General features: G+C 34.0%; 1 protein-coding gene and 1 long non-coding RNA gene across 2 annotated transcripts in view; both read right to left on the reverse strand.

Annotated features, from left to right (window-relative positions):
* Positions 1 to 276: 276 nt before the first annotated feature.
* Positions 277 to 1,908, reverse strand: LOC132499313 (uncharacterized). The gene is made up of 3 exons (XR_009533837.1): positions 1,814 to 1,908; positions 1,380 to 1,545; positions 277 to 608 (listed from the first exon to the last, which is right to left on the reverse strand). It is a non-coding gene; the product is annotated as an uncharacterized LOC132499313 (long non-coding RNA).
* Positions 1,909 to 3,755: 1,847 nt separating this feature from the next.
* The window catches only part of LEMD3 (LEM domain containing 3), a 67,668-nt gene continuing 49,767 nt past the window's right edge, over positions 3,756 to 21,656 (reverse strand). Inside the window, exons 5-13 of the mRNA XM_060113439.1 lie at positions 16,932 to 17,011; positions 16,700 to 16,845; positions 15,650 to 15,751; positions 15,439 to 15,541; positions 14,578 to 14,756; positions 8,985 to 9,066; positions 6,287 to 6,392; positions 6,102 to 6,180; positions 3,756 to 5,893 (exon numbers count right to left, since the gene is read on the reverse strand). Coding sequence (XP_059969422.1) covers positions 5,730 to 5,893; positions 6,102 to 6,180; positions 6,287 to 6,392; positions 8,985 to 9,066; positions 14,578 to 14,756; positions 15,439 to 15,541; positions 15,650 to 15,751; positions 16,700 to 16,845; positions 16,932 to 17,011 — 1,041 coding nt within the window. The 3' untranslated portion in view covers positions 3,756 to 5,729. The remainder of the gene's footprint in view (positions 5,894 to 6,101; positions 6,181 to 6,286; positions 6,393 to 8,984; positions 9,067 to 14,577; positions 14,757 to 15,438; positions 15,542 to 15,649; positions 15,752 to 16,699; positions 16,846 to 16,931; positions 17,012 to 21,656) is intronic.

The following is a 21,656-nucleotide window of genomic DNA, read 5'->3' on the forward strand; positions in this document are numbered from 1 at the left end:
ATAAAATAAAATAAAATAAAATAAAATTACACATGCCTGACATTATATTAAGTATTGGACAGCACTGGTCTAGATAAAGGCAAGCCTTGAAGACCAACTTGAGTTTTGGCTATTACTCAGTAGGATATAAAGTGCCACTGAAATCTCAAAATGTCCACATAAATTTTTTTTAAGTAAAAGGAAATATTGTAGCACTTGGAACTATAAAAATAAAACTGCCCTCTGGAGTTAAATTTTTTAATTCACTCAATAAATCAAAGGAGAAATGAAGTCGCCAAGAAAAAAAAGTGGTTTCCAGGCCCATAAGACTCGACTAGTTTACAAAGGCTTTATAAATGTATAACACACATCAACAAAGTTCCTAGCTTTGGGTGCATGGCAAACCGTTTATAAACAGTCCTAGTTAAAAACCAACTTTTGTATTTATTCCTTGACAGTCACAGGTTTACAGATCTACACAACATCTCATTTTCTACAAATCAGGAAAATTTCTAATGAATACCAGAGAATCAAAGACAATGCTAGAACATTATGTAAGTTAACAGTTCTGTTTTTTTGGAGAGAGATTCTCAAAGACTGTCCCCTATCATTCATCCTCCAACAATGTCCTACAACAGAAAAATAAAAGTCAGAAGGATTATTTTGCCTAACATTTGCAATTCTGGGAAGTCTTATCTAGCACTCTAGCATCTGGCTCCCGCCAATTGCCCATCCATAATTTAGGGAATGTCACCACCATCTAACCAGTTGCCCAAGCCAGAAATGTGATAGTCATACTAAATTTCTATTTCAACTTCACCCCAAAGACCTTTTCAAATTCCACCTTCTTGTTTTGAAATTTTCTTAATAGTTCACCCAACCCAAACCTCCACCTGAGGCCCACATAGCTAAATATGGCAGAATTAGGATTAAACTAAATTTCTGTCTCCATATGGACTCTCTCCCTCTGGGTCATCTGATTCACCTCTGTGATTTTAACTCCCAAATTGTATCTCCAGCTCAGATTTTTCTCAAAATACCTCAGAACTGGAAATCCAATCACCTACTAGAAACATCCACCTGAATACTGGGATGGATGAATATTCCATCCCAATCTCAAAGTATCCAAAAATTCAGTTGATCATTTTTCCCGTCCAACTTGTTACTTACCACCTATTCTCCAAAATGTTGGGATGGTCAGAGTTCCTACATTAGAAAACTGGACATCAATTTCTCTATCAATATCCAATTAATCAAGTCCTTCCCATTTTATCTCTATTTTTCAAATCCTTTCTCCATTTTTCATCCCGACAAATCCTCACCTGATCTTCCTTTAACAACCCACATCCAAACTTCAGAATGTGACCTACAAAGCTTTCCATGAACTGATCATTACTTACCTTTCCTCTCTCTATTTATTGTCTTGTACTGAGTAATTCAACCATAAGAAATTGCTTGTAGTTTATACATGCACTAGGTTGTTTCTCATCGATCTTTTTTCATGTGCTCTCTATGCCCAGACAGACTTCCTTCCAACTTTAAGGAGCATGTGCAGGTCTCCAATGTCTACCCATGGAAGAAACGGTAAATCTAAGTACTCAGGTTCTACTGGCATTAAAGTCTAAGAATCAACAAAATGAGTCTATCCTGCTGCCCCTGGTAGAGGTTCTTGGGTACAGAAATCTACCATCAGGATGTATTCCTAGTCATAAAGTTTCTCCAGTGGGGCTTAAAGGCAGTAGCTAGTTATGCTCACTAGACCAGTAGAATGAGCATTATGGACATTCAGTTTCTTTAAAGCACAACTTCTGGTTTCTAATTTTCAGTTAAGTACCTGTTCTTGAGCATCCTTTCCAAAAGAGTGGCTGCCAAAATTCTGCTTGATTTAGCATCTTTTGTTGAGTCATCTGGAAGAAGTGACTTGCCAAGATGTCTAGGAAAAAAGGGCGAAGAAGCCATGTAGATGACCTACAGTAATGTAATGTCACTAGGAGCAGGGAATGAGAATTGCAAGGTCAATCTTATTAAAGGAAATGTTCTGGGCAAATGATATATCAAGACACTGTTCACTTGGAAATCACAACTTGTCATCCACACAAGGAAAATATAACAAAGTGCAATATCAGGCTTCTATATTCACAAGATATTCAGGTTTCTACCGACCAATGAGCATGAAAATGGATTTTATAATAACTCAGGTTTCAACACATTAATTTTTATGAGCTCATCACAAGAACAGAAGCTTCCCTAAGAGCTCACAGGAAAAGAGACTTACCATTGTACCTATACTAATTAAGAAGTGTCTGATAAATTTTACCTCATCTGCCCTGATGTCTTCTCAATCTATTAAGATGCATAAGCTACCTCTCTAATCTCCCAGTTTTTAAAATTTTATTTATTTATTTATTTTTGGGTCTTCATTGCTGCCCATGGGCTTTCTCTAATTGCAGTGAGTGGGGACTACTCTTTGTTGCAGTGAGCAGGCTTTTCATTGCGGTGGCCTCTCTTGTTGCGGAGCAGGGCTCTAGGCATGCAGGCTCCAGTAGTTGTGGCACACGGGCTCTAGAGCGCAGGCTCAGGAGTTGTGGCGCATGGGCTTAGTTGCTCCGTGGCATGTGGGATCTTCCCGGACCAGGGCTTGAACCCGTGTCTCCTGCATTAGCAGGCGGATTCTTAACCACTGTGCCACCAGGGAAGCCCTAATCTCCCAGAATTTATTCTGCTTTCTTCTCTCACTATATTTTCCACACTATCTTTTAACTTAGCTGCCCTAGGTTCTCTAGATTGTGACCATCTTGAAGACTGCCATGTCTTTTTCATCTTTGCATCCCTAATATGTAACAGTGCCTGACATTTGTTAGCAATCAATAAAAGTCTACCAACTAAGTCAAGTCTTCTTTTTAGTTGATTAAACCATCAAAAAATCGAAACCAATGCTACTCAAAGTAGCTAGCCCATAAACTATTTTTTTATGATAAGGAGTTTGAGCTAGAATGTGTAAAAGAATGGCTTCCTTTGAGAAAGTCTTGCTATGAAAAAATGTCTAGCTGGGATTTCCCTAGTGGCACAGTGGTTAAGAAGCCACCTGCCAATGCAGGGGACACGGGTTCGATCCCTGGCCCGGAAAGATCCCACATGCCACGGAGCAACAAAGCCCATGCACCACAACTACTGAGCCTGTGCTCTAGGGCCCACGAGCCACAAATACTGAAGCCCACGTGCCCTAGAGCCTGCATGCTGCAACTACTGAGCCCACATGCTGCAATTACTGAAGCCCACCTGCCTAGAGCCCATGCTCCGCAACAAGAGAAGCCACTGCAATGAGAAGCCCATGCACCACTAAGAAGAGTAGCCCCCGCCTGCCACAACTAGAAAAAGCCTACGTGCGGCAATAAAGACCCAACATAGCCAAAAAAAAAAAAAAAAAAAAAAAAAGTCTAGCTAAACTAAGTAGAGCTTTAGTGATACATCTGATTTACATTCTTGCCCCACTTTAAGCCAAACACTTGAAAGTTAGACAAAGACATTTTCATAAAGAAAAGATGCTGAGGAATGGATGGTTAAAATTAACTTCAGGGTCTTCATCCATTTTTATAATCATACATATATTTACAGATACCAAAAAAGATTAAAAATAAAGGCATCTATTTTCACTGGTAAAAAAAATAAAATAAAGACACAGGGCACTTAAAAAAATTTTTAAAAGCCAAGACGCATTTAAAAAAAAAACCTAATAAATTTTTAATTAGAATTTTTTCCTTTTTTTAAACAGGACAAGTAACAGATTACATCAAACTTCAGAACTTCTCAAATATCTAGTTATTATACACATTCCCATCTGTCTTGAAGGGAGGGATCTTGGTCAGCTTAACAGTTTCAGGTAAAATAAGCTGCATAAAAGTATATATTACAATAATAAATGTACAATGTTTACATGGAATATGTTTTAGAAGCAAGAAAAAGATGCATCTGCATCAAAAGGCGACCTCTTAAAATGCCACAACTATTTTTTACATTCACTCTTATAACAGGTCACAAGATGGGGTCACTAAGCACAGATAAATCACTGTGATGCACATAAAATACAGAAAGATTGGTTATTTTATATATTATATATATATTTATATTTTCACACTTTAGCATCTGAGACATAAACTGAGAATTTAAAATTTATTCTCTTCAGATAACAAATCATTTTTTAATCTTCATAAACATGGTGCCCACAAAAGCACATAGGTAAGGCACAATAGGGTTTTCTGTTACAGAACAGTGTGCATCATGTTTACTTAACCAGAAAACGTGCATTAACTGTGCAAGTTCATGCTGCAAACCCAACACATATACAATTAAAAAAAAAAAAAAGAAAACTGAGCTTTAAACAAAATCAAAATTGGTACAATTCCAGCTGTTTCACATATTCATTTGGACTGACAATGACATATCAACAGGTTATTTTTAAAAAGCCAATTGTTACATTACAAGTAAACTTTGCTCTGTAACTATTTTAATCTGAAATCATAAACAGTAATAAGGTAACTTCACTGAAACAAAGTAAATACTGAGGCACAAAGCAACCATCACTCCTGCATTTACTATACTGCAAACTTTCATGACCCAAAATTGCAAATATAATTTCTCAAATACACATTTTGCTGCAACAATGTGCCCTGCTTTAAACTTGACATACAACAGGGAAGCTAACATCTCATTAAATTATAAATAGATTGGGAAAATGACTTAATCCCAATGGTACTATGTCATAGCCCTAGTATTTATAATAAATACAGTTTTTCACAAAATACTTTTCCAATATCTGCCAATTGCTTTTTTATTGCTCACATAAATTTGAATCCCTTACAACTGGTATCAGAACTTTCACACAATATCATACTCAGACATTTTTATATAAAACCTATAAAAGATATTTTAAACTTTTATCTAATACTTCCAGGTGTTTGGCTGTTTGATCTATATGATAGTACAGCCATATGTATATATGTGTGTGTATATATACACATATACACATACATATATATATACATACACACATATATACACATACATATATATATACATTAGATTATGAATAAAATAGGAAGCTTATTTTACTGCTTTAATGCAGACATCCTCACAAAACAAGACTACTTTCGTCATCACCAGCATTTATACATATATACAAAAGCCAGTTTAAGTACATGTACATCCACTTATACTTATATGTAACCACTAAACCCAAACTGATTTTCCCATATTCCAGCTATAGCAAATGAATCTCTTACAAGCAATAGAAACCTAAGATTAAATTGGGAAATTAACAGTTTTACCACATTAGCCTGTAAGAAACTATGTAGGTGACTGTATACAAAAATTCACAACATTAGTTTACAGGAAATTATGGAAATACAAGAAGCCTTTTCACCATGCTTTTGTGTGGTTATCCAAACACTTCTTGGTGCAAAAATAACAACCACCACATCTGAAAATGCTTAATAAGGTCAATGTTCCTCATGCAAAACTTTAAGTGCATTGGCTTAACTGAGCTCCAAAAAGTGAATGAAACAATTATTCTATCTACTCAGCATTGCTGCTTCACTGCTAAGTCCCTTTGGAACCTTAAGATTTCTGGAACGTTCAAACAGGTCTGTACTCAATAAAAATATTACATACAAAAAGCATTTAAAAAGGGAGACGAAGCCAAACAGGAATTTTCCTATTGTAAAGAACAGTCCTAGGAGTGGAACAAAGTCTTTTCAGGAACCTCCTTGAGAATTGGCTAGGCCAGTCCGAAGACGAAGATGAGACATAGAGTTCATATGTTTATTTGATGGCTTCAAGGGAGTGTTGCAAGTAAGAGCTTGGGGAAAGCGATGGTGATATCTATCTAGTCGTAAATATTTTACTGTAACCAATTTCCCTGTTGCAAGATAAAAATAATATTTTAGATCTGTATGAATGTGCTTAATAGAAAACAAACTGTGGTAAAAGATATATGAACACAAAATAATCTAAAATTATTACTCTAAAAATGCTAACCTAAGATTCTTTAATTTAAAATCTGGTATAGTTTAACAGTAAACCATAATTTATCTTTTCAAAATGTTTGTCATACTCAAATTTCTTACCATCAAACCAAGAGCCATGCAATGCCTTAAAAGCTTTCCCAGCATATTCTGGAGACAGACATTTAACATATACACAACCCTGTGATATTTTTTAAAAAAATAAAAAGGGAAGAAAGAAAATAAATAATCTTAGTTTAGTAGCAACAAATCCAAAACGTAGAATTCAATAGTAAAAGTTACTTTACCTCACGTGAATTTTTGTCTACTGCAATGTGAACAATGCCATCATTATCACTGCATTTTTCTAAAATTGCTTCTTGAATTGCCAAATGCCACTGATCCCCTATTTCCCTAAAAAATTAATGGAAACAAAAATCAACAGCCATCATCAAAAAGTCTACAAATAATAAATGCTGAAGAGGGTGTGGAGGAAAAGGAACTCTCCTACACTGTTGGTGAGAATGTAAATTGGTAGAGTCACTATAGAGAACAGTATGGAAGTTCCTTAAAAACTAAAAATAGAGCTACCACATAAACCTGCAATCCCATTCCTGGGCATATATCAGGAGAAAACCATAATTCAAAAAGATACATGCACCCCAATATTCATCCAATATTCATAGCAGCACTATTAATAGCCAAGACATGGAAGCAACCTAAATGTCCATCGACAGATGAATGGATAAAGATGTTGTATATATACATAAATGGAATATTACTCAGCCATAGAAAAGAATGAAATAATGCCATGTGCAGCAACATGGATGGACCCAGAGATTATCATACTAAGTGAAGTAAACCAAACAGAGAAAGACAAATATCATATGATATTGCTTATACGTGGAATCTAAAAAAATGATACAAATGAACTTATTTACAAACAGAAAGAGACTCACACACAAAGAAAACAGTTATGGTTACCGAAGGGGAAAAGGGGAGAGGGATAAATTAGGATTTGGGGATTAATTTACACACACTATATACACTATATACTTATACACATTATTTTATATATATAATGTATACATAAAGTAAATATAAAATAGATGTAAAATAGAGAAACAACAAGGATCTACTGCATAGCACAGGGAACTACACTCAATATTTTGTAATGACCTATAAGGGAAAAGAATCTGAAAAGGAATATATATATACATATATATACACACACATATATATGTATAACTGGATCACAGTGCTGTATACCTGAAACTAAGATGATATTGTAAATCAACTATACTTCAATAAAAAGAAATTTTTTTAAAGAATGAGCAAAAAAAAAAAAAACCTCAAAAGGTCTGTTGTACAACCTAAATATATAAAACTTTTACTTTTCAATCATACCTCAATACAGCTGGGGGAAAAAACAAAAAATCAACAGCTATATTCCTACTCAGAAGAAGTCTTTTGTTTTTTACAATATATATACCCAACTAGAATGGGGATAGTTTAAAAACCATATAGTTAGAATTAACAGTATATAAATGCTTGTTACTAACAGGAGGTAGATTAAAAAATAATTAGCATTCAGAAGTCCCAGCCCTGCTCTCACTTTCCAGTCTAAGAATGCACACGCTGAGGCACTGAAGGATCAGCCTACTATAGCAGAATAAATGTGCTGTTATTTTTACGTTTAAAATCCTACGTACTTAAAGTCATTTCTCTTTTCTATCTAGACAAATGTTAATAAGCACTTTAATGAGTTACAGTAAACTTGTAAAAGTATTATTTTTTAATGACATTTTCAAATTCCTAAACTTAAGGAAAATTCTTAGTATATAGTGTATTCTGAGCTTCTTTTTTTCCAAAATAATAGAAGTGTGAATATAGGGCAAACATTTTGTACCTAAGTCACCTTGTACCTAAGTCACCTAAGTAAGGTGACGTAAGTCACCTTACTATTATGAAAGAGTTCCCGCTACAGTAACACACACTTTTTTTTGTGAGATATAGATGGTGGGTCCAAGGAAAAGGCTGTTACACTTAAAATTGTAAATCTTCATCTCAGGTAATAAAATACTGGACTGGCAGAGACTTCCTAATCCCTAAGGTATGAGGTAAGATTCCAAATAGAGGGATCACCACACCGTTAATTGTTTCTACCTCTGCAAAGTGGAGGGGATGCGTGTGCGTGTGTGTGTGTGTGTGTGTCTGTGTACTGACAGTGCTTTGTCACATTTACAATTTTGCTGTCACTTATTTGGAATCTTACCATATCAACTATTTCTTGAAATAAATGAGCTATCAGATGGGACTTATGGGTATTTTATATGTAATACAATTTCTACTGTCAGCTTTTATAAAAAAAAAAATTTGACTTGTCCTATCATTGGACAGATAAGTAGTCACCTCTAGGAAACAAGTTCTAAAGATTATTACAGCTTACATGTGAAATATTATGGATTCTAAGGCAATAACTTTTGACTGTGCTATTTTCTGGATGCATGTGTTGTTGTAATTACATAGACAGAAAAGTTTCTCAAACAGTAAATGGACAAGTCTTGTAGAGGGGAAGGTATGTACATTTTTGTAGAAAACTTTACGAGTAGGATTTGGAAATTTTAAAATAGCAGATATTTCTATCTATATTGCCTACTGAGGCAAAGAACGGTGGCAGACACGACTTATACATCTAATAAAGGGTACTGTTGTTTGTCATCATATCTGTCATTAATTTGACTCAAGCATTTATCTGCTATGGATTCCCAGTGAATGCAAAGATTTATAAAAGTTTTACAAATCATTATACATCTGTGTCTTTTGGTGAAACCTTAGCTTGAAATTTAACAGAAAAGAAGAAATGAGAAAAACAGAACATTTCGGTAGTTAGAGATTCAGAAGTAGAAGATTTTTCAATTACAGACAGCATTATAAGAGTATCATGCATTTTTCAGCCAAATATTCCAAATAAAAATTACATGTACCTTTCGTCATAATACTTACATAACTGGATCAAACATATTTCGAATCTTTAGACATGGCGTCAAACTATTTGGTGGTGAATTTCTTCTATCTAAATGAAATGCTATAAAAAACAAATTAGTTTTACTATTTTCCATTGTTCCATTTTGTTGAAAAGTATTCAGCCACTCAGTTTATTCAAAAAATATTCACTGCGTACTTTTATTATGAGCCAGACCCCTGGATCAAGGTGAATAAGACAGACACAGTCAAAGACTTTAGTTTAGTGGGGGAGACAGATGAAAAACTGTCACCCAAGAAATCATAATTGTGGTAAATCCTAAGAAATAAGAGTACAGAAAGCTCTCAGTATAACTTAAGCTAATCTGTGAATATCAGGATATCAGGTAATACTTCAAGGAGAAAGTATAATTTATGCTGGGACCTAAAGAATAAATACAATATAAATAGGCAGAGAGGTGTAAAGGACATCTCAAGCAAACGTGACAGCTTGTACAAAGCCCAAGGCAAGAAGGAACTTGGTATATTCGAGTAACTAAAAGATAGTCACTGTGACTAGAGTGGGGACAATAGAAAGATAAACCTGAAGAAGGGGATGTTGGATTATGGAGGACCATGTAGGCCACATTAAAGCACTTAGACATTACCATAAAAGTGATGGGAAGCCACTCAAATGTTTTAAGGAGAGGAACAGTATGATAAGATCTCTTAAAATTATAAAATTTTTAAATAAGAGTGTTATGTGGAGAATCAATTAGACAGAAACAAAAGTGAATGCAAGGACACCAGTTAGGAGGTTATTAGAGTTGTCTAAGAGGGAGATGATAGTAATGTGGATAAGACAGGCCAGCAATGCAGATGGAAATAACTGGACAAAATCAGGACATATTATGGAATAGATCTGACATGACTTGTTTAAAGACTGCACATGTGGGGGCTAAGGGAGAGATTAAGGATGACTCCCAGGTTTATGATAGAACCAACTGAGGAGGGGTAGGTATCATTAATTAGACAGGAACACTGGAGGAAAGGTCAGTTTGGAGAGAGAAGACATTAGGTTCATGCACATGTTGAATTTCCAGTGCTTCTTAGTAAAGAAGACAAGTATACAGCTGGGTATAAAAATCTGAAAACGAACAGAAGACTTAGTGCAAGATATAAATTTGAAAGTTATCAACATATATATAAAAAATGAAGTTGCAGCATAAGATCATCTGGGAAGACAGGGAGAATGATGAAAGATGGCCTGGAAAAACCCCAACACCTAGAGGTCCAGGAAAATCTAGAAAGGAAGATTTAAGAAAGGGTAAGAGGTAGGATGAAAACCAGAAGAAAGTGGCAACCACAAAGCCAAAACAAGAAATTTCCAAGGCAGGCTCAATTGTTAATACTGTTCAGTAAAATAAGGACAGGAAAGAAAAATGTCCACTAACTTTAGCAATATTGAAATCTGAGAGCTGTTTCCTTGAAATGATGGGGATGGAAAACAGATTGGAGTCAGCTGAAGAATAAATGGGAGGTGAAAAAGTAAAGACAGTGAGTAAATTGTTTAATGCTATTTGGCTATAAATAGGTAGACAGCTATAGAACAATGTATAGTGTACCAGTGTGTTTTAAAGATGAGACTATAGTATGTTTAAGTGCTGATGAAAAGATCCAAGAGAGGCAGGAATTTAAAACACAGTAAGGGAAGACACTTGAGAAGACCAGAGGGAATGGGATCCAGAGGGATCCTCTGAAGAGAAGGGCTCAGATCTTTGTTAAGTGAGACAGCTCCTCAACTGCAAGAGGAGGTGAGGATGAGTGTGGATTTTGGTAATTCTATGAATTTGGTGGTGGAAATTTGAGGCAGGTACAATCTGACTGCTTCTATTTGAGTCATCAGCTGAGAATTAGAAGACAGAGAAGAAGGGCAAAAGGTTTGAAAAGAGGGGAAGAAATATAAAATTGTTATTGAGTAGAGTAGGTAAGTGAAGTGACTAGTAAAAAAATGATAAGAATAAGAAAGGCAGGTAGTACTGAAGACCTAATTGAGGTTGATTGGTTATAAAGGTACCAGTCTGCCAAGTTGCATGATTTTCTCCTGCTATGCTCAGCCATTAGCATATAGACAGGCACAGATAAACAGTTTCATCCTTGGTTGGAATATACCAGGGTAAGATGAAGGACAAGTGGTCACTTAAGGGTACTAGCAAGAGAGTGATTGAAAAGATGGATCATGAAAACTAAGATGCACAGGAAAAGAAGTAAAGATAGGAGAAATGCTGAAGAACTGAAGAGAGTAGGTGCATTGAAGAATCAGATTCTGGAGTTCCCAAATACATAAAGCAGGAAAGTTGAAAGGATGAGTTTATGATAAAGACCAGAGAGTATCAATTAAAGATTTCAGAACTGTCAGTGATAAGAAACATCTGGAGTATAAATGTCTGAACAGGGCCTGATATGGGGTGGAGGAATGGTCACTAGACATGAAAAATCTTTGCCAAATCTCAGATCAAGAAGGTTTGTGAACATCTAGTACCTTCCAAACTTCTCTACCAGTGTACAGATTCTGTTCTTAGATGACCTTTTAGCTGCAAAAAATCTGACTTCCTTGAAATTCCAATAACGGCCTGGGCCAGCAGGGGATGCACCAGAGAAAACAGAAGCATTCATACCACCTTATCCTAGCCTAGACCCAAGTTTCCACAAAATAACAGACCTGGGAGAAACCATCCCTGGCCAACTCTAGTCAGAAAGTAGTCCAAAAGATCAAATTGATTTTTAAGATATAAGCTTTATCTCCCTAACTAAACCCTAATTACCATGGCCATGTAAAGATACAGTAGTTATTGAATGATACATTTCAAGTACCTCAGGAACTACCTTTGGGTCCTTCAAATGAATGTTGTTTATACCAAACACTACATTTGTCAGAAGCATAAATAATTCTCTGGCTCCCCAGCAAACTGGTACTTTAAAATAACTTTAGGGACTTCCCTGGTGGCACACTGGTTAAGAATCTGCCTGCCAGTGCAGGGGACACGGGTTAGAGCCCTGATCCGGGAAGATCCCACATGCCGCAGAGCAACTAAGCCCGTGCGCCACAACTACTGAGCCCGTGTGCCACAACTACTAAAGCCTGCACACCTAAAGCCTGTGCTCTGCAGCAAGAGAAGCCACCACAATGAGAAGCCTGCGCACCGCAACAAGGAGTAGCCCCCCACTCGCCACAACTAGAGAAAGCCCGCGCACAGCAACGAAGACCCAACGCAGCCAAAAATAAAGTTAAATTAAAATTTTTTAAAATAAAAATAAATAAATAAAATACCTTTAGAGATACTAACGTTATATTATCACTGAATTTATATTTAACTACTTTTTAGAAATTGAACTAAAAATTCAATAAGGCTGATTATTTAACAGTTACTTGGGAAAAGTATCATTACATGACAACAGCTTGTAGTGGTAGTGAACTCAAAAGACTACTGTAATTACCAACCTTCCAGATATGTACCATTTATTTATTTGACCATGCTGCACGGCTATGGGATCTCAGTTCCCTGACCAGGGATTGAAATCCAGTGAAAGCTCGGAATCCTAACCACTAGGCCACCAGGAAACTCCCCAGACATGTACCTTTTAAACCACTGCATTTATAAAGGGAGAAACATTAAGCTTGTTAGTAAGGTAAACTATCTGTTCACATAAAAAACCATCAGAACCCTCTAGAATACGCCCATTTTTATACAGTACAACATTTGTGCTCAGATATATTTAAATGAAAGCAAAACTTATTTTATGTATTAATCATTTTAAAAAGCTAGGTCAGAGTCATTTAGTTACATTTAAATAGACTATATATTTAATAGCATAAAAATGTAAGTAATATTAAAACTAAATTCCCTCTGTATTAGAGCTATATGTTCTTTTTTTTTTTTTTTTTTTTTTTTTTTTTTTTTTGCGGTATGCGGGCCTCCCACTGTTGTGGCCTCCCCCGTTGCGGAGCACAGGCTCCGGACACGCAGGCTCCGGACGCGCAGGCTCAGCGGCCATGGCTCACGGGCCCAGCCGCTCCGCGGCATATGGGATCCTCCCAGACCGGGGCATGAACCCGTATCCCCTGCATCGGCAGGCGGACTCTCAACCACTTGCGCCACCAGGGAGGCCCAGAGCTATATGTTCTTAAATGAGGCAAAAAGATGTATTAAAAAATAAATGAATAAATTAATTATAAAAATAAAACTATAAAACTTCTAAAAAATTTATTTAAAAAAAGTAGCTGGAGATTTTTAAAATATTGTATTAATTCAGGTTGAGTTTTAACTACTACTATAACTGACCTAAAGTTGTATTTTATCATTTTTGCACAGTCTTTTCCTAGCTAAAGATGTTGATAAAGTGAAAATAATAGTCTGAGGTTTTAAATCCTAGAGATTATAAAGTGTCCAATTTAACACACTTAAATAAATCATACCACTACTAATTTTTAAGAACAACATGGATTATCTAGTTGAAAATTGCCTTTGGATTCATCTTGAAAATCTCACTTATTTTAAATATCTTATTTTAAAATAAGACAACTATAATGATAAAAAAAAATTCATATGAACAAAAACAATGGCCTAGAACTTCAGATGCATACATGAGCACCAATTGTTAGCTCTACGATGAAATTAGGCTGAGACTCCACATACATCATTATAAGGCACTAAGGTAATCAGATCTGACTGACAGCCTATGGTTTCATAGGACCCTTCTGCCTGTACCCTAAAGCAAACAGTTTATGGTTTAGTGTCATTTTGGCAACATAAAAACTTTATTTTTATGCCACGATTATATAAACTATTACTCAAGCTCTTTGAAAGTGAAAATCAATTACAGAAAATCAGGAAGAGATTGGATTTTATTTTATTTCAATTTCAAAACAATTAACCTACCTTTCCCATACAGTCTATGTTTAGCAAGCATTGATAAATATGCTTTTTATCCAACAAGATTAAAAGAAACTCAACTCATTACTAGTTCTGAAATACAAATTAAACTAGCCATGAGATTTCTTTTTGCAAATAACCATTAAGATACAAAAAATTCAAATGAGGTAACAGTTATCACTTTGGGTGCATAAGGCAACCAAACACCAAACCCTCTTATAAACTTACAAATACCTGTTTTTGCAACTATGCAAACATTAAGAAAAATATGGAACGATACCCACAAAAGCTACTTGGCATGGGATATGCAGGTGGAAGACTCTTAATGAAAAAGAGAAAGGCAAGCAAAAATTGAAAAAAGAGCAGTTAAAAGTTATAATTCCACTTACACATGTTTTAAATACAAAACAAATTACATGTGTCTTATTGGCACAAAAAATCAGGGAAAAAGAATGCAAAAAAAATCAAAGTAATGTATCTAGGATTCCATCACAGTGAAGACAAACCATGTTGTTTATATTAGCAAGGAGAAAAGTGGGAGGACATGTAAGAAGCTAACACTGATTCCTTCTATGGGATGGAACTGGAAGGGAGCTCTGCCTTCATACATCTTTCAGTTATACTATTTTACTTTAAATACGTAAGACTTTTGCATTTGAAAAAATTACATTTATATTTTTTTGTTGTTAAAAAATACATACCTTGACCTTGCCACACTTTAGAAGGTATTACTAATATTTTGTCACAGGATGCAGAAGGCTGGATCCACCGCCAAACTAGAAAATCTGCACCACCTATTCTTCGTGTTTCTGTGCGAACTCTAGACTCATTAGCAGCAAGGAAGTCAACAGCTCTATCCCAGACTTTCTTCATTTTTCTCCTATCATTTGAAGGAAAATGACAACTTTACTATCATCTTGGCTTGTCATCTTTTTCAAATATTAGTCATTGAAGGTAGTGGTTACTCTTAACGTGGGCTGTTCTTATCACTGCTTATGGAGAAGTTTTTTCCAAAAAGATTTAGATGACTGAACCTCACCTCAGATTGACTATATTTGGAACAATGCACTGGTATTCCGCAGCCCCCCTGCCCCCCGCCGCCTCCCGCACAAAAGCTCCACTGGTGATTCTGATGTGTTGCTAGGGTAAGAATGTTGTTTTAGAATGTGAAATCATCTTTTATTTTCAAGAAGTTATTCTTAATTCTTTTATTTAAAAAGCTTCATTAACAACAAAAGGAAGTATTCTAAAACATTATTAATAAAACATCTCTGGCTATTCTCTGTCTCTGTTTCCTTATCAAGACAGAATTGAAGGAAATAAGGTAGAGACTGACAACAAAGAATCAAAAGTGTATATTTTGAAATCCAGTTGTCTATTATGCCACTCAAAATCAGGAAGATAATAGATGAAAATTTAGAAAAGAGTTTGAAGTACAAAAATAAAGCCCGTACAATAAAACAGGTCTAGTTGAGAAGGGTCACAACTCTCAGTGTAATTTTCATGACTGCAGAAGATACCAACATTCTGATTTACTTCAACTCATAATGTGCTGAACACACCTGTCGTGAGGCTGTATTAAGGAATTTCGCACATGGGGAATAGGCATGTAAGGCTGTAAATCTTTATTTTCCTGGCAAGCTTCATTATGACTTCGTAAAACATCTGAAAGTAAATCAAACAAATTTACAAATGAAGCAATCACTGGACATCACGTAGTTTATCACATAATGACTATTCTAGAAGTAGTTTAGATTTTTACAAATACTATACCTATAATCTTTACCACCATATCATACATCTGCCTTGTTTCTTCTTCCTCTTTTGTCCAGCGATATTTCATGTAACGCAGAACAACGCAAACCATCACTACACCTGCAATATTTATATATTGTGTTTTTAAAACTGTGGTCAATGGCATTCAATAATATTCACTGCAACTTGAAGTTATTTTATCAGTTGTTAAATGTGGTATTAACAAAATAAAGCAAAAAAAAAAGCCATTTTGACAGTTTCTACAGTGACTATTTTAACTGCCATAATGGGATAATGGAATAAGCCTTCAAAACAGTGGTCTGAATTAGCTACATGATCAAATTACATAGAAAAATTTAATATTAAACATTTCCCAGAGTGTCACTTAATATCTCCAGAAAAACCGTTTCTTCATTACGCTGACAACTGAACATTTAAATTCTATTATTTTTTTAAAAAACAAAGTAACATAACTATGTTTCACAAACTTTTTTCTTTCAGCATTAAGCTACGAGAAAAGTGAGTCTTATGAGACTGTAAACAAACTACCTCTAACTTTAAGTAACCTGAATTATTTTTACAGGACTTGGGCAGAAAAAAGAAAAAAAAATGAGTATCTCCTAAATTCCTATTATGAATCAAAATAGTCACATAAAATCTAGGAATCTGAATGAAAATTTTAATTCATTTAATGGTATTTTTTAATTAAAAATAATTTTAATGAAGTTAATTTCTAATATATTATTTTAAAAATAAGCTTAATTTTTGTATCTTCCTGTTCTATTTCCTAAAGTAGATTTCTATCTATGCACTAAATTTGCTTTTTCTGTGACATTCACATGACAAAGTTTGATTCCCACCTCTCCTCACAGCACTGTTTTCTAAGCCCTTAGATTGATACAGACATTATAGAAACCCTCAATATTATTATACCTTACTGAAGACTTCTGGATGTGATTTATAATGACAACTATCACAGAAGTATATTCTCAATCCTGGCATTTGGTGAAATACAGACACAAAAATTCTAGACTACAATGTATCTAATTTCTCATCCTCACAACTTACCTAAGCATAACAACAATAACCTGTGGGTGACAGTAATAAAAGCACGTCGAAAACGACACCAGAAGGACATCTGTGGTCTTGTGGATTGTAGAAACTGTACATCAACTATATCTGTCAATTCTTCCTCAGGGCCATAACCAACACACCTATTTAAAAATAATTAAGGGAGAGTTTAGAGTCAAAATCACTTCTTAGACTACAAAATGGACAAAGTGGAAACCAAATCCTTTACCTTATTCCAACATCTTTTCCATTTTCAAAAATCCACTGCAATGAGATGTTAAATATATCTTCATATTCAGGACCTAAATCCTAATAAGAAAAATAGAGAAAATAACTAACTATTCTTTATAATTCACATCCACTTGTTATGTGTAAGCTGTCCTATAAATAACATACTTTATATAACACTTTAAATTATATAACATAATAAAAATATATTACTCATTACAGAAAAATGAAAGGAGAAAAAAGAAAAAAGTCACCATTTCCCCACCACCCTAAGATAACCACTGAACATTGTGCTGTTTTCTTTTCATTTTTTTATTTACAGATTTAAAAAAAATAATTTTCTTTTCAAGTATCATTGTGATTAAGAGTAAATTAGTCCCCCCCCTTTTTAATGGAACACTATCTGTAGATGAACAAATGACAATTATTCAGAGTTGGATGTTTAACAGCCATTTTTTCAACAAGTGAATGAAATTAAGCCCATCAACTCCAGAAAAACAACTGATTGTGTTATCAATGATAAAATTCAAACTTTCAAGTGAAAAGTAGAATTTCAAAAAATGCTCATCCATTACTATGAGCCTAACAACTTCACAATACTTGAAAACCTTTGCAATGAGACTATGCCGTGATATTAACAAATGTGACTTTTGAGCATGGCATAATAAAATGTGTCAACATTTGGAAGATCTGCATAACCAGTGAACCAATATTTTCCAAATGAACAATCATGAGCTATAAAATCTTGCATGGGTAAAAGATCCATTCTAACTGCAAAACAAACCAAAGGGCTTTAGTATGAAAAGTATGAGTACGAAAAGTTCGCTGACATAGTTTTAAATTCTACATTGCCGCTAATCTTTAAGAAACTACTACTTGTAGAGTATTGGTATTGAAGAATATCTACAATTATCGGAATAGAGAATTAAAATACTTTTCCTTGTTTTGACTACGTATCTGAGTGAGGCTAGATTTTCTTGAGGTACTTCAACCAAAACAGCATCACGATGGATTAAATGAAGAAGCAGATATGAGAAGTCGGTTATTTTTAATTAAGATAGACATTAAAGAGATTTGCAAAAATATAAAACAATGCCACTTCTCACTAAATGTTTTTATTTTGGAAAATAGTTATTTTTCATAAAAATACAGTATTTATGTTAGCGTAATAAATTCATTATTCTTATTTTAAATGAATAAGTAAATTTTTAAATGTTGTCTCAACTTTAACATGGCAAATATATATCTAAATATAAATAAATACATATCTAGCCCACAAACAGATGTCATTTAGAATCATCAGTAATTTTAGGAGTGCAAAAAGTTTAAGAATTGCTGAGCATAAGTGGATTATGTATTTTTTAAATCAAAATATTAAAAACAAAAGTGGTATTATATTACACATACTGTTTTTCTACTTGCTTTTTTCACAAAATGAGGTGGCATGAATGTCAATGTCAGTACACATGGAACAACCTCAATTTTTTCCAGCAAGATAATATTCCATTGTGTGGTTATTTTACACTAATCATCCCCTTATTAATGAACATGAAGTGTTTCCAATTTTAGTATACCAAATAATACTGTAAATAAACATCCTTGAAAATTCCTTCATTCAAAATATTTACTGAGGGCTCACTATGTGCCAGGTACTATTCCAGGACCTAGAGATGTAGCGCTAAACAAAAAGCCGAAATTCCCTGTGCTCATGGAGCTTGCATTCTACTCAAAAAGTATGTCTTCATGTACTTTTGGAAGTGCAAAAAATGAATTTCTAAAAGTAGAAATAAGAAATCACTTTTTAAAATCCCTTAAAAATGTTTATAAGTAATAACTATTGAATTTTAACAACATATTCTTCAACAGCTTTGGAAATTACAAGGTTCTCATTTGATCAGTTCCCTTCCTAATATGAAACTGGCAGTTACTTTAATATATCAAATTTGAAAGTATAGTAAAGAATTTTATGAAGCAGAACTAATCTTGCTAGGCATCATTACTTATCTGTAACTACTACTAGGATTTTCAGATGCTGAATATAACTATAGGCTATCTGTTATTTTTTTAAGTGTGATAATTTTGGCAAATATTTATAAATATCAAAAAATTGTAGCCAATGTTAGTATTTAATTATTGAGAAATGGTTTATATGTGAGATCATTTCAGTGGAATATTATGAATTTAGAAATGATCATGATGAGAGCTAAATAGCTATATGCTTTAAAAAGTAAAATACAACATTCAACTTATTTATAACTATAAAAGATATATAGTCATTTGAGTAAGAACTAGAAAATAACGAAGAAAAAATGAATTTTGTTTAATATTTCCCTAAGATGTTATGCGATTATACAAAACAATTTCAGGCAATTACTGTTTTAATTGTTATAAAATTAGAAATCACTTTGTATATAACTGAAAATCAAACAATGCACATTCACATACTCTAAAATTAGAGCAGATTCAAGCTTTGATAAAGGAACACCAATAGAACATACTTCTGGTTACACTGCATGGATCAGGATTAGATAAAGCACAAGTTATACAGGATTTTGAAAATCCATAAAGCAATATTAATATGGGTTATTAATATGGGAGCTGAAGACCTTGCGTTGATTCCTCTTTGTAATGTATTGGTTTTTAAAAATGATTTTGTACTCATTCAGTTTCTTTCAAAGACTTCATCCTTCAAAGACAAAGACATGATAGCACCCTTGAAAGACGTGGATATTTTTAAAAAATCAATGAAATACATACATTGTATTTAACCTGTATTTACATATATGCTCTTCAGTTTGTATTAATACAGTATGCAGAATATTATGACATGTTTGCATTATTACACAGAACTTAGAAGGCTAGACTATAAACATATGTCAAACAATGTAAAAACAAAGAAATTTCCAAGTTTACTAGTTATATAATTTAAATATAAAAATTTTAGGAAGCTAAAAACATTATAAACAAAATTACTACCCTCATTAATTATCGTTAAAAATGTACATAATGGTTCAAATTAACAAGGACACCTACTCTAATAAGTTAAGTATGTGGAGGGACAAAGAGCTTAACACTTCTAGTTTATAAAACACTAAGGATAGAAAAGGGCATCTGTTGTTATTTTTCCCATTTTTTGTTTTCCTTTCCTATGTTAATACCCCTGGATATCCAATGACTACCTGGAATACAATAGAACCATGGAATGTTCCTTTATGAATACAGATTTTCAAAAAACAAATGATAATTTATTTAAAACTTCATTAAAGATTAAAAGGGTGTTGAGTTCTTAAATAAGCTATTACTTCCACAAGTATTCTACATAGTACTTAGAGTTCTACAGTATCATAAAATGGAACTTTTATAGACATAGAAGTTGAATTTTTTTCTGGCTTATGCTAATTAAGTAGCTCATGCTAACACTGTAGCATACACAGCATCTACCTGATTATAAGAGTCTGAAGTGTTTTATTGTTCACTTTTTGGAGCTACCTGGAAAGCTGTAAGGCAGGGGTAGGCCAACTTTTTTTGTAAAGGGCCAGAGAATAAATATTTTAAGCTTTGCAGCAGTATACACTTCTGGTATCTGTCACTATTTTTTTTAAGCGACCTTTAAAATTGTTGTATAAACACAGCTAGCAGGCCATACCCAAAAACGGCTCACAGGCTGCAGTTTGCCAGCCCTTGAGGTAAGACATTCCTGTATCATAAAACACCCATTTTCTAATAACTGATGACAAAACTCAGGAGGAAACTAAGTTTTTAATTTTAAAAGCAGGTCTACTATTAACATAATTGCTTATTACTAGTTACTTATAGGCAATAGTTCTGCTAACACACTGCTGATTGCTTCACAGAAATCTTTCTAAATTCAAAGCATGTTTTCCCAAATCTTTAACAAATCTATTTTAATACACTATATGTGTACACATACACAAACACCCATGATTCCCAATTACAAATTTACTTATTTTCAAAATAACTAGCCAAAAATGTGTATTTAAAAACCTGTACCAGATGCTTCGAACTTGGATTACAAAGTACAAAAATAATACTGTTTCATGTAAAAGATTCCGTTCATTAAATAAAGTAACAAAACATTTGTAAGGAGGGAAAATGATACTGGTACAGGGAGAAGTCAAGTGAAGATTAAAAATCTATTGGATATAGTTCACAAATGGATAATTTACATGGTAATAATAGCTACGTGGCTTTCTAGTTAGTGAATATTCTGCTTAATTTTGAGATGATACATGCCATACATTAGATGCTACCTTTAAGTAAAATACGACATACGACACACAGAAATCAATAGTGAGTATGATTTAATTCTTGATGCTTCAGCGGAAACTTGATATTTCACCTCCAAGAATAATGGAAAGAACATGGTCCTTAGAATCAAAGAGGCCTGGAATCAGATCATGACTCCACTACTGAATAGCTATGTGTATAACCTTAAGCAGAAATAAGAGAAAATAAGTCATTTATGCAGATGCATATACTTTGATCAATTCTTCAGATTCTAAACCCTATTCAGGGTCAGTCCCTTGACCACTCAGTAGATGAGGGTAGGGGCTATAAACCCAGGCCTTCCATCTAAGAGGTAGAACAATACAGTGAAAACAGCAAATACTTTGATTCTATTCACAGTTCCATCACTTACTTGCTGGATGACCCAGTTATTAAACCTCTCTGAGCTTTAGTTTCTTAATAAAGTGGGTCTGATACC

This window comes from Mesoplodon densirostris, chromosome 11 (genome assembly GCF_025265405.1).
Source record: "Mesoplodon densirostris isolate mMesDen1 chromosome 11, mMesDen1 primary haplotype, whole genome shotgun sequence".
Taxonomy (NCBI): domain Eukaryota; kingdom Metazoa; phylum Chordata; class Mammalia; order Artiodactyla; family Ziphiidae; genus Mesoplodon; species Mesoplodon densirostris.